Below are 13,800 nucleotides of genomic sequence, written 5' to 3' on the forward strand. Positions count from 1 at the left end.
GACAAAGGCATATGTCTGTCTGTCTGTGTGTGTGTGTGTGTGTGTGTGTGTGTGTGTGTGTGTGTGTGTGTGTGTGTGTGTGTGTGTGTGTGTGTGTGTGTGTGTGTGTGTGTGTGTGTGTGTGTGTGTGTGCAAAAAAAACATCTCCCATCTTATTAAAAATGAAACTTCTCACCTCCCACTCTTGATCTTTGTCTCTCTGTCTGTTGTCTCCATCTCCATATTGAATCTGCTGTAATATGAAGTGTCTGATACCTCACGATGAAGCTCTCAACCCGGGTGGAACTAGAAGAGCCGTGAAATAGCAATAGACCGTTTGGTAGAAGTTTTGTCTTTAAATGTGACTAACCTGTCGGTTAATAGTGGAGATAATGATTTAAATGGCCCGAAGGAAAGATCTTCTCCATCTATACTTCTCTACCTCGCTTTTATATTCTCATTCTAAGATTCATTTACTGCCAGGCCATGAATGATGGTTGCCTAGCAACCGTGCCTGGCTCAGCCTAATGGAGGGGGGGGCGTTAGAGAGATTCAAGTGAATGTGTCTGAAAGAGTGAGTGTGTGTGTGTGTGTTATTCAAGAAAGAGGCTCATTCTTCACGGCCATCAGAATGAAGGTCAATGTCTAACATGAAGAGCTTACGGAGCTCTCTGGTGGTGCTCAGAAGGTGTTGTTACCTGGTTCATGGATGCAACCCAAAGGGGGCTCAACCTTTAGTCCTTTTACCGGACCTTTTCTCATCTAAACACACCTGCTATACACAGTAATACACACACAGCAGTTAGAAGATGAAGTGACTCGTTGCCATGGGCTACGAGCAGCACCACACAAGTATGCTTCTGTATATATGAAGTCTTGGCTCTCAATTATATTTCTAGATATCACACTATATGGGGATATTTGTCAATAATGTGATGCAGAAATTAATACAAAACGATGCAATTATTATTAGAGATTTCTCATTAATAATAAATAAAACTCAGACTTCAGGCTTCAGAGGTCCATTCCAAACACATTCTGGCCGTCGCCATCTTGCTCTATTTGGAGCAGGAATGGATGAAAAAGGCCAGGTTGTCTACCCCAATCAGCAGAAAAGCACATGAGCTGTGTGTAGACCTGACCTGTGTGTGTGTCACAGTTATCTAGTTACAAGGGGGACACTAGCTAGTAAGGTGCACCACCGCTTTTCTCTCAAAGAACCAAACACTTAACTTAAAGTATCAACAGCCAACTCTTTATTATAATGAAAACTCAATACAATATTTTGAGGCACAAAATATGTTGCATAACTGAGATGCCAGTCAAAGTGACCACACCAGCACCAGAGTCATGACAGGCTCCACTCTCACAAAAAGACAAGCATCTACTATTAGGAGTCAACTTTTCAAACCCACTCATGAGTGTAAAGAAAAGATGATTTTGCAGACTGAAATCAAGAACCGATTGAGAATGTTACAGTGAAATCCATTCATCAGCCACACCTACGCGGAGACTCTTTCCCCTTCGGGTGTCATCACTCGGCCCGCCTGCATCAGGGGCTTTCCCTCTGTTCTCTTTGGCCTGTTGTTTATCCGACCCCCCGTCCCCCCCGCACCAAAGGAAAAGCTGATCATTAGTTTTGTTTCCACTGTACATTTTTTCGTAGGTTTTAAGTTGTTGAGCGACCTTGCGACCTCCTTCAAATGTCTTACCAGCCTTTTGCTTTGACTCACTTTTGCCAAGAAAACATTTTTTAAAATTTAAATAATCAATTGGACACCCTGAGCCATGCAGGTTTATCATAAAATACATACGATACAAATCAAATATAATGGAAAACTAATGGAAAATTGCCAAAAATCAAAAGGTTGTTGTTTTCAAGTATTTTTCTTATGCATCAATGCATCATCGACCGCTCAGCTTGTTCCCCTTTAACTTTTATGGGTTACTGACAAATAGATATAACTAGAAGTCAAAGCTCTCAGGAGAATTGTTCCTATCACGACATTTAACAACAACGCCTAACCGCAGCTATTACTTTCTGCCGGCGGGCGTCGATCCGGAAGCTCTCCCCGCGTTAGACAAATGTCACTCGCTGTTCCATCTGAGCACCACAGGGTTCGGTACCCGAGCTCAGGTGGCGCGTTCCCCGAGAGGGCCGCGCCACATCCGCTGTTATTTGATGCTTACCGAGAGGAAACTCTCGATGCGCATCATCAACCGAGCCCGGTCGTCACCAGTCCCCATGCCGAGGGTGTAAACCCTTCTGGTTTAGCTTTCGTTTTCCTGAGAAGTGGACAGAGACTCGCTGATGAGTCACATTTATACTGTGTGGCTTCATATTTAGACCAGAAATACCTTTAATGTCTCTATCTCTGGCCAAAGGAAAAGTGAATCACAAACATCACATCATGGCACAAAAAGCCAACAATTCCAAAGCGGTATATATGAAGAATGTTTTCAAACAGGTTGAGATGCACGTGAACATAACGAGATGAATGCTTGGCACGTGTAGTTGAGAATAGTTTGGAGAATAAATGGTGGAGGCGGTCAATACGCCGAGGTGCAGACCTCACATAATAAAATAATCCATTTGGGATGAGTACAAAACTAAGTATCTCCTAACTCGACATTGAGAAGTAGCTCCCTGGTTGCTCCATTGTGTTTAAAAGACTGGAGCTACGCGCACAATGCTGAGCCTTCAGAAAGACTCCACACAAATCAAAGCCAAAGCTTCAGAAACGGCACTGTGACCTGACGTGGAACTTTGAGATGGAGGAACATTGTGCGCACGACACCCTTCACTTTCATTGTGTACATATTCATTGACCTTTTGTGTCTCACGTGAGATTTGGTCGTCTCTCGCTGTGAAGGAGCATTGTGCGTTCATGGCACGGCGCGCCCGTAAAACCGTCTGGCCACTTCATCTCCAGCAGTGCGTCGCTTTGGGACAAATGACGGAGGCCAGGGGGGAAATAAAGCGGAGTGTGTTTGTCTCCGACCCGTCTCCTCCGGGCGGAAGGACGGAGCAACGGGAGCTCAGTGTATTTACACGCCAGCGTGAATTGATCTCATTGACTTCTGATCTCGTCTCCTCCCTGACCTGTAATGCCTGTTGCCACGGTTACTATCAGATTTCATTAATAGTGAATCCCAGGCCGCTGAACACGGGACAAGCTGTTTCCGATCCCAGCTGGCTGTCACGTAAACAAGTTGTGTAGCTGAGATAGTGTTTCAGCCCGCCTTCTGTTCAGTGAATGTGGGACAAAGCCTGAAGCCATTGTCATAACATCAAGTTATGTCGTACGAACGTGTTGGCAAACCGACACTTTTCCCTATGAAAACGACCTCTCCTCTGTAAGCCGTTGAGTTGTGCACTCACATTATCCCAGATGTTTGCAATGACTCATCCGTCGTCTGGATCTGAAGCAATCAGAGAAACAAGCCGACGACAGCTCAGCCCGCAGGCCCCCGGGACGTCCCGCTTCCACCGAACAGCGTGGGACATGCGTGTATCACTGCACCAACTCCCATGATCCCAAGCCAGCTCATGATGTCACTAACAATCTCAGCACCGTGCTCGCCGGCCGGTCCAGATCCATGAAGTAGTTATGGTGGTGTAGCGTACTGACTCCTTCCCACTCTGAGCAGAGATGTGGCTCTTTACCTGCTGAACATGAAAATGGGGGGCCGGGTCACAGGGTTCGGACTACTACGGGGAACCGAAGACTGAACAGGTTTTACAATTGGATTTTAGAAAACCACAGATTCAGAATAAGACGTAATCTTTGAATGGAAACAGCATTAAAACATAATATGCCGATACTCAAGTGTATCAACATCTTCTTGTACAATTACCCTCACAGATGTTCATGTGGAAAGGGTGAGGTCAGGGCTTCCAGTGGGACCTGATCGGGAATAGGAAATGACACTCTAAATGACAGCTAAGATCCATACACTGCTTTGTTGTGGCTCCCAAACAAGCGACGTCATGGCAACAGCGGAGGACAGAACATGGAGAACAGCAGCGATGGAAAAAGGGTGAGACCAAGCTGTCAGAATCAGGGCAGAATGCTGGTGCTGCTTCGCTGGTTTCACGCGTGTCAGTTAGCTCGGCTCAGATGCTGTTTCAATTGGACGCAACATGAAGGTCACGTGGAAGGTCAGAACCTGAGAGACGGGGGTAGGACCAGCTACGCCTCCCGTCACAGCGCAAAGAGGTGCATGTTGTCTCTTTAGTGGACCAAGACGGAAAGAAAAAAACACTCGCTGTTATTCTGAATCTTGAACTCATACGACTGCAGTGGATTTGACTCCTGTATGGAATAGATAACTGCATCACCGGGCTGATTAAAGGCCAAGTGGAACTAAGGAAAGGACATTTTAGACGTTGACACGTAATCAAACTCCAAATGACTCGTGATCTTTTCTTTCATTTACAAACTCGTTGCACAGATGCAGCAGATGGTGAACTCTGACTCCCGCTTCACCAGCAGCCAGCAGCCAATCGAGGCGGCTCTCGGACCAAGGAGCCAATCGGGCTTAAGCCAGAAAAGCCAGTTGTCCACCATCAACCAGTCCCAGCTGGGGCTGAGTGGGAACTCTGTCCCCCATAACTCTCCCTCCCCCCCTGGAAGTAAGTCGGCCACGCCGTCTCCCTCCAGTTCAGCCCACGAGGACGACAATGATGAGGGACTCAGGGTAAGAAATCACACACACACACACACACACACACACACACACACACACACACACACACTCAGAGTCCCGACTGCTTTTCTTGGTTTTACAAATTTGATAATTTTACAAATACTCCAGACAAAAAAGTACAACATGGTCCGGATCCACAGGGTGTTACATTCAGATGCTTTACTGTGACAAACTGCCACCGAACACAGAAAAGACAACAAAAGTACAACAAACACACAAACACATCGCTCTGAGGAGATATGAGTTGTAGGCCTTTAACAAATTAAAAATAATGTCAATACAGTAAAACAAAATGTATGTATATATACACACACACACACACAGCGGATAGTTTGTATGATAAAGCTGTTTTCTCTACATATCTGCTAAATGCAAATCAGCTCTAGATGTGAAACCGAAGTGACTGTTGATATTGTGGGGAAATGAAAGCATCACTGTGCTGCTGACTGACATCTGCACTCTGCACCATCCTCATTGGTCAAGTATGGCTGGTTGAGATCATGCAGATCACTCATGTTGATTTTGCAATCACTACAACATTCATATTTTTGAATCGCACCTTTCAAACATTGACTAATATTTCATCAGCTTATCTCTAAACATGATGAGATTCTCAAGAAGCCAAAGCTACAGTTACAGTTCATCTAGCGTGAGACATATTTGTATTTGTCTCTTGTGGCTCTGAAACGTGGGAGGGGCTCGTTGGATGAACGTTACGTCCCACAACTATTGGCACCCGACTTCAACCGTCATGTGATGTTACAGTGCGTGCTGGGTCATGTGGGGAATAAGAGCTGTGCTGCTCCTCTACTGAATCGGCACGGACATCAGGAAATAAATACAGCACAATGACAGCACAGTTGCTTACGTGGTAACATAGATACAGGAGTCAGTCTTTGTTGAATGTCCCCGTCGGGGAACACGCGGTTCTCAGTAATACCAAGGTGTTACGGGTCGAGCCGTACAGAAGGTCCCTGATCCTAGGATGTGGTAACGCTCTAAAGCGTAAGAGGCTGGAGCTGCTGCAGCTGGCTGCAGGGAAACACGGGTGAGGGCAGTCCACACGCTATGCACATGACGAGCACACACAGGTGAAACTGAGGAGAATGTGCATGTCACAGTGCTCTGGGGACAGGGGTGTCTAGCTGTAGCGAGTCACAGGAGCCTGAATCAACTCTGGCGTATTTCCGTAGAGATCCAAAGCCAGCTTCCTCTTCCAAACGCTGTCCAGTCATTTCAGAGAGAACGGTTATTCTTCATATTTAGTCAATCGTATATTATAACTTGGTCAGCTGAACTGCTCATTAATTATCTTTACTAATTGGGATTCGTTACTGGCTAATGAAGTGGTATTTGATTTGTAATTAGCTCGTAATCACACCGTGTATCTGAAATCATCACGAGATCTCACGCATGTGGTGAGGGTCACGCATACACTTCATAAACAGCGTTTGACTGTGAGCGCCTGGAATATTTCTACTGACTGACACACACACACACACACACACACAGATCAGGCCTACACACAGGTTGTGCTTCTCTGCTGACTGCTGAGGAGCTCGACATCAAACCACAAGTCATGTAAGAACGTGAGAATGTGTCCTTCCCCTCACACACGGGTTGTGTTCCCAGAGAAGTGTGCCGAACATCCAAGTGACATGTGTATTACTGGTGTCGTGTGTCGTCACTGAGTAGTGCGCTGAGAGGGGACCCGTCCTGCACATCTCTCACTGCCATGTTAACTGCTCCCGACTACAGTAACTTCCCAGGCGCTGTTTCAGCTTGTCATACAGCACCAATACACACACACACCTTTTCATTGAATTGAATGCTTTTGACTGGTCGTGTACAAATCATGCATTTGTGCTCCAGGACTGAACCCATCCGTCTGCGCATCAGTGTCTTCATCCCTTAACGTAGTGGTGGTCACTCACCGGCCTTCTTCTCCGCACAGCTGGTCAGTGGAGAGAAGAGGCCAGCGGCAGTGGACATCGCCAAGAAGCCCAAAACACCAAAGAAGAAGAAGCGAAAGGACCCCAATGAGCCGGTGAAGCCGGTGTCCGCCTACGCCTTGTTCTTCAGGGACACACAAGCCAACATCAAGGCCCAGAACCCCAACGCCACCTTTGGGGAGGTGTCAAAGATCGTGGCGTCCATGTGGGACGGGCTGGGAGAGGTGGAGAAACAGGTAGGTCCTCCATCTCTGCGTTAGCCTGTCCGTATCATCGCATTGGGAGCTACACAGCCTTTCTGACTGAAAACAACTGAGACAACCAAACACTGCCGCCTGACCTGAAGTTGTAGTACATTTCATTACATTACATTTAGCTGAGCCAATTTGCAATTTGCTATAGATAAGTGGCCTTACAAGTACAGTTTGTTAGTAGTTTTGTCTGGTTCCATCCTTGTGTAAGCTGATGGGGATGCTGTGACTAAAGCCATTCACTCATTTAATGCAATATCATCCTTTGTTTCAGCTGTACAAGAAGAGGACAGAGACGGCCAAGAAGGAGTATCTGAAACAACTGGCTGCCTACAGAGCCAGTCTGGTGTCACAGGTACACACACACACACACACACACACACACACACACACACGTTCTTGGCATTCGACTGTGGAACCTGCAAACTGACTTTCTGTCCTTTTCTCGTTCTCCAGAGCTACAACGATCCCTCTGAAATGAAGCCCCCCCACCCTTCCTCCACCCCTCCCTCCTCCTCAATGTTTACCTCCAAACCCTCGGTGTACCCCGGTCACTCCGGTTCAATGGCCCACCCGCACTCCCTCCCTCCCCACCCCCATCAGCACCCGAGCATGTACATGCCGTACCCTCACCCGTCGCACCCTTCCCACGCCTCCAGCCCCGGCCTCAGCCCGCACCTGCCCCCACCTCACTCCCAGATCCACCCCCAGCTCCAGGCTCTGTCCTCAAGGGGCACCGTGCCGCGGCCCAGCGTCCCCCACCAGGGAGTTCTGTCCCTGGGTGGCATGGCGGCGGCGTCCCCTCCTCCTCTCCAGGTCAGCCCTCCTCTCCACAGCCAGGCACACCTGGGGGGGCTGCACAGTCCACACCACCAGCACCACCAGCACCAGCACCACCAGCACCACCAGCAGCTGAGTGGACACTCGCTTGGAATGGCGCACTCGCCTGGCATCCCACAGGTCAGTCTCAGTCTTGATTGTTGTCAACAACTGTTGACTCTTCCCAATTGATGTATTTATTTCTATTGGGGACTATTTTCTCCTGCGAATTGTGTGTGTCAATGTGTTCACGGTACTGAGGGAACTTGTCACCGGGGGCAACGGATGATGAGCTGCCAATAGAGCTTTGTGTTCTTATGGGATTATTTAGGTGACGATATGAAACATGCAGATCTATAGATCTCGATCCACCCTTAGTGATGTTTTCTCACCCTTTCCTCAATCAGCTCACTCAAAAGTCAGCCATCTGTTCTTTTGAGTACTCCTCATTTTTAAATTGGACTTTGGAATCAGGACACATGTTGTGTTTCCTCAGTACGTTCCTCTATGACCACAAAACCATCTCACACACACACACACACACACACACAAGTCAGCCTTCCTATTTCCTTGAGGTAACAGCATCTGGCTGCTTATAAAGCTGCAGAGAGAATGGAGATGGATGAATATATCAGCCGAGGAGACACGCACAGTGTACATGAGATGGGGGCTCGAGGAGGAGAGGACGCGTCAGCATTTCCTTGAGGAGTGCAGCCTGAGCAGACCTGAACATAACTCTATTAATCCTCATCATCATCCAGTCGGATCAGTGGACCTCTGTTTCTCGCCTGTAGAAATCAAAGAGGGAGCCCAATAGTTTCCATTAGGACCTACTTCTAGCTTTCAGCGTACCTGTATCAGTCGATACACTCTGACTGCAAACAGGAGACGAGGAGGACGAGCGGCTGTCTCCTCCGGAGAGACAAAAATGGGGCGATGGATTGCTGCTCGGTCTCATATTATCCTTGGCTTTATAGTGCACTTTTAAATCCCACACTCCATAATCCCCCCTCGCTCTCTCCATCCTCCATGCTTTTGCATATTTTTTGCAATAAAAAGAGAGAGCCGACAAAAGTGGAAAAAGAGAGAAAAGGGAGAGAGGACACAGTGACACAGACCGAAAGTTTTTTTTCTTTCCGATGAGTGAAGAGTGAGAAATGATGGGGGAAGGGAGAAAGCGAGGGAGGGGGAGAGACAAAGGAGGCAGATGGGGTCTTTGTGAAGGAGTGAAGGAGAAGAATTTGCTCGACAATGGATGAATAGGTGAGGTAGAGGAGGAGAGGGGGGAGAACCCAACCACCTGCTGTCCTCCTCTTTCTCCTCTTTCACTCAGATTAACTTCCCTTTCAGCCTCTCTCTCCCTGTGTGTGTGCGTGTGCGTGTGTGTGTGTCTCTCTGTCACACACACACACACACACACACACACACACACACACAGCACTCCCTGGTTTTTCTCTCCCTCTCCATGTCCCTCTCCTCCCTCGAGTATCTTATGGTTAGAGACATGCTTGCCAACTTTTCCTCCTCCTCTCCTTCTTCCTGCTCTCCTCTTACCTTCTCATCTCCTCTACACCCCCCCCCCCCCCCCATCTCCCCTCCGACCCCCACATTCTGTGTAATTACTGCTGATGAACCCATGACTGATGTCCGTCTCCTCATTACCTCACAGCCTTCAGAAGGTGGTCTTTATTCAGCGGTTGGTTTGATAGGACACCGTCGGCTGAGGGATGGGGGGGTTCAGTCGTGGACTGTGTGAGGGTGCAGGAGGACGTGAGGACACCTACTGTCACTATGATGGATCTCACGTTCAAACCTGCTCCTGCACTGCCACCAATGCAGACAATCTCAGCTTTCAACCACTTCTGACCAACGTAAAACCTTAAACCATTACTAAAGAGCTGAAAGGAGTTTCTAAGGTCCTCCTGACTCTTCTTCTCGGCCGTGTGGTGATGGATGTTCAGGCTACTATCACTTGGTTACTTTTACTGAGCAGAAGTTCAAAAGATGGGATTTCTCAAGAAAGGGCTGAAGTTATTGATTATTCGTGATTGGATTAGGAGGTAAAGAGCATACATATATGTCACTCTAAGTCTCAAGCATAGTTCCAGCTAACCCTCACTGAGAACGTGGGTTCTGTCCTTAGACCACATCAGTTCCCGGGAGGCTGACAGGCGGAAGCTTACTGAAGCAAAATAGTTCCAGGGGCAGAAATCAATAGTTTGATGTACAACATCAGAAAAGAAGCCCTCCAGCGACAGGATTGTTCATGTCTTCAATGTTCTTCTCACTGGAGTCTGCTCAAGTCAGATGTGAACATCACCAGAACCTCCTTCAGCTCAGACTCCAGCGGGTCCACCTGCACCGACCCAGTTCCACTTCCCTGCAGCCTTTGACCTGCAGTCGGAGCTCCGGAGGGACAAGGACAGCGTCTCCTCCTCCAGCAGCAGAGCGCTGGAGACCCAGGACGTAGTGCTGGACCCGCCGGAGGGGAGGGAGGCACTAAGGAACCAGAACCAGCACTGGGAGGGGCCGACTGTATACGGCAATTTAATGAAAGGTTTTCAAAAGGGACCCTGGTGCTCCGAAACCACCGCATGGGACCTGCATGTGTTCTTAGCCGTAGAAAATGCTCAGCAGTACCGTATAGAGCTGCTCTGCAGGCACTTCAGCCTCAAGGTTCAACCTCCCAAAACCAGGAAACATCTTCTATGTAAAAGGGTTACGTTATTTAATGAGGCACCTTTTATACACCAAGTGCTTTTTGTTATAATTCCAGGGCTACCATCCATCCCTCCAGTCTGACTACCAGCAAATAGGGGGAGGAATGCTTAACGGCGGAGGGATGATGTCATCATCAGTGGACTACCATCAGCTTGGTCGACACGCGCCCAACCACCACCCCTCTCTGGACTGGAGCAACGATTACCATGGCAACGGGTAGGGTTTTAGGGTCTTTGAAGAGTAAAATGACGTTTTCGCTGCCCTTCTTCACGCATTGCCACAGTTAGGTGCAGCTGTAGCCAACGACACTGTGACATCACTATTGGGGGCGGTTACATTTCTGGCCACACCCATCGGTACGTGCTGGGTCAAGCAGGCTCTCTGATACTTTGATTGAGAGTGGGCTGCTTCCCAGCTGCCCCTGACGGGCGCGATGGACTGTGGTGACCTGTGGTGCGGTGTCGGGTTCCTGTGACCTCACCGAGTGTTTTCTCTCCTCCAGCAGCGGCCTGCAGAGGGACAAACCTCTCTATCTGAGCTAATCTCAGGACAAGATGACGGCAAATCTTCCACGCCGAGGAACACACGACAAGCCTGACCCGCCACGGAGGACTCACCCACCGACACGCGAGCTACACCCGAGTTCAGCGCTCCAACCAGAAGCCTGAGCAGCAGAAGGGGACTTTTCTGCTGCAAAAAGTTTCCGGTCCCTGCATGTCCCACGGCCGGTCGTACCGGTTTCTGGCTCTATTTTTTTCTACCGATTGTCTGGACCGATTGCTATGCTTTGAATTGAAGTTGTGTATCCCAGCGCGGAGAGGCGGTGTGCTGTGAACCACGACCATAGGTGTACATACTCCTCACAAAGGGACGTTCTGTCTAATATCCTGTCCTCCCTAAACAAATGAAACCCCTTATCTAGTTCTTCATTTGGTAAAGACGCCGTTTACTGTCAGCTCCAAAAAGCTCTGAGGAGCCAAGTGTAAATTACTGTAACATAAAGGTTTGAGCTGTCGATTTAAAGCCAATTGACTCATTCTTTTCTTTTTCTTTTGATCTGATGTCTCCTTCTGCGACCAAAGGGAACACAGCACGCAAACAATAAGTAACCAAATCCTCCACAAACTGTTCTTCACTTCCTGTAATAGACTGTGAGATGATGCCGGATGGACTCAAGTCCCACACGCACTGAACTCGCAGCGCTTTAATTGTGTGCGATTTAAGAGCTTTCATTGTTCTCGCAGCGACGCTACAAATTCATTGTATTTTAGTCCTTGAGACAACGAAATGTCAAACAATTCTTTGTTGGGGGGAGAAAAGAAACGAAAATAGTCCTTTGGCCGCTGACAGCTCCTCCTCGCGGCATATGTCCGTTGGTGATATTGATTCGGATCCAAACTGCGTGCGAGTGTGTGAGTGAAGTGTTAATGAGAAGGTTGGTTGGGGCGCACGGTCTCTATGTCATCTCTATTTCTCTGTGCACAGAGGCTATTTAATAAGAAACTATAACTGTTGCTGGGTTGGCTGTGTTTTATTGTTGTTTTTATAATCAAATACAAGTTTTGTTTTAGTGTTAATGATGATGAGGGACGCATTTCTCTCTCTGCTCTGTATCTCTTTGTATTAATGTGTTTTTTTTGGCAGATGAAAGGACTCTGGGCAACAACAACCATGAAGATTTTCTTATTTTTGGATTCTAATAATGTGTTTGAGAATAAAGTCAGCGCTGCATTGATGTGCAGTCATTACTCCAAACCTGCCTTTTCTCCTCCTTTGTTTCCGAGTGGTTTGTGACAGCAGCTCTAATGACGCCACATAATAATGCAAACTTTTATCTCCGTAAGACCTTTGGGTCCCGGCCTTTGCGTGTATGCAAATCAGCTCTGCTGTAATTGCAGAACAAATGTCTGAAGTTCCAGAAAATATGTATTTTTAATCTATTGTCAAAACAAGTTTGTTGGCCACGTGAGCCGTGCCGCTGTGCAGGAGAGGGAGACGTCGGCTGGTCGGTGCAGACTGAACCCCCCCCAGAGGTCGATTTGGTTCACTTATCCTCACGAGTTGGTGGAGACCAAAAGGGAGCTGAAACCGTTTATTGGACTACATGAGAGACTTGTGTATACATCTCAAGTGCAGTATTTTCATCCATCAGAAGCAACAAGCCCACATTGGGGGAGAGGAGGGGGGGTCAGTCAGTTCAGGCTGCTGCTCTTTAGTAACAACCCTATTCTCATACTCGCTGTCCGTAGTCCGTAATTTGTTCAGGGGATCCTGAAGCTCTACACAATATGGGACATGTTTCTGTCTTTTTCTGGGGAGGAGGCTAAATAATTTCAACATTGTGACATACCAACAGTTTTGATTCCGTTCTCCTTCAAATCCGCCTTTAAATAAATGAATTTCTTTGTGAAATAATGTGATTAAGCTCATTGGGTTGGTTGCATTTTGTGTCCAGAAAGTGTCATTTCCCTTCTGTCCGCCATGAAGCCCACCGCTGTGGAACAGGCGGCCTTCAGTGAGGACACACTGCCCCCTGCCGGGCCGCACGGGAGGGCTGCAGCTACTTCCTGTCCATACATGTCCTTTCAATTTGACTTTGGGCTAAATGACAACTGTCCCTTATCCTGTCACCGGATTTTAGTGTAAAAAAGTGTATCAGAGTCATTTTTTAACCATTTAAACTGGAGAGATGAAGTGAATGCTGAAGCAGGACCTGGATAGACCTTCACTGATGGTCAGGTGTGTATAAGCCATGGCCTCTAATGCCTGGATAGCTACCAAATAAAGGTACACTGAGGGTCAAAACCCCAATTGAGATTTGGGAGCCCTGGATTTCGTGGCAGACGGCCTACAACACAACTTCACTGTATCGTTTAGAATCTGCCTCTTTTTAAGCAGCTAGTTGTTTACAGCTAAAGGTCCTGATGAAGCCATTGCGACCTGCCCAGGCATCAAACTATCCCGTGAACATAGTGGAGCAGATTTTATTCCCTCAGGAGCATATGAGAAAAGTACCTGAACGAATGACGTGTCTGCTTGGTGCGTAGCGGAGAAGCTTAACCTGCTGACCTGTTTAAGGTGACGAGGTCTGCTTTAAAGCTACCTCAGCTTCCCACAGTTGGATAAAGAAAATACAGTATATTAATACAGGTTTAAGTAGTTGCTTGGAGTATTTTAGCATCAATAAATTATTGATAGATTAATTAATGGTTGTCAACTTTGGCTGAGTGAGCGGCTGGATTTCTTATGGCACAGAAAGGAAGAGCACGCCCTCCTTTCCTGTGTAAGCGCACTTTGCATTGAAAAGCCACAAGGCTTTTGTAAAATGTTGTTTCTCATCTTGGCAAATTAGCAGCACTCTTGACATG

General features: G+C 47.6%; 1 protein-coding gene across 3 annotated transcripts in view; it reads left to right on the top strand.

Annotated features, from left to right (window-relative positions):
• tox (thymocyte selection-associated high mobility group box) overlaps window positions 1-12,187 on the top strand; it is a 37,730-nt gene extending 25,543 nt beyond the window's left edge. For 2 of the 3 annotated variants that reach the window (XM_078098854.1, XM_078098855.1), the window contains 6 exons: window positions 4,435-4,680; window positions 6,644-6,877; window positions 7,167-7,247; window positions 7,349-7,852; window positions 10,488-10,648; window positions 10,935-12,187. In XM_078098854.1, the coding sequence (XP_077954980.1) occupies window positions 4,435-4,680; window positions 6,644-6,877; window positions 7,167-7,247; window positions 7,349-7,852; window positions 10,488-10,648; window positions 10,935-10,974 (1,266 nt within the window). In that variant the 3' untranslated portion in view covers window positions 10,975-12,187. The remainder of the gene's footprint in view (window positions 1-4,434; window positions 4,681-6,643; window positions 6,878-7,166; window positions 7,248-7,348; window positions 7,853-10,487; window positions 10,649-10,934) is intronic. The other variant, XM_040171797.2, reaches the window with a different exon arrangement.
• Window positions 12,188-13,800: the final 1,613 nt, after the last annotated feature.

Source organism: Gasterosteus aculeatus, chromosome 3 (genome assembly GCF_964276395.1).
Source record: "Gasterosteus aculeatus chromosome 3, fGasAcu3.hap1.1, whole genome shotgun sequence".
Classification (NCBI taxonomy): Eukaryota; Metazoa; Chordata; class Actinopteri; order Perciformes; family Gasterosteidae; genus Gasterosteus; species Gasterosteus aculeatus.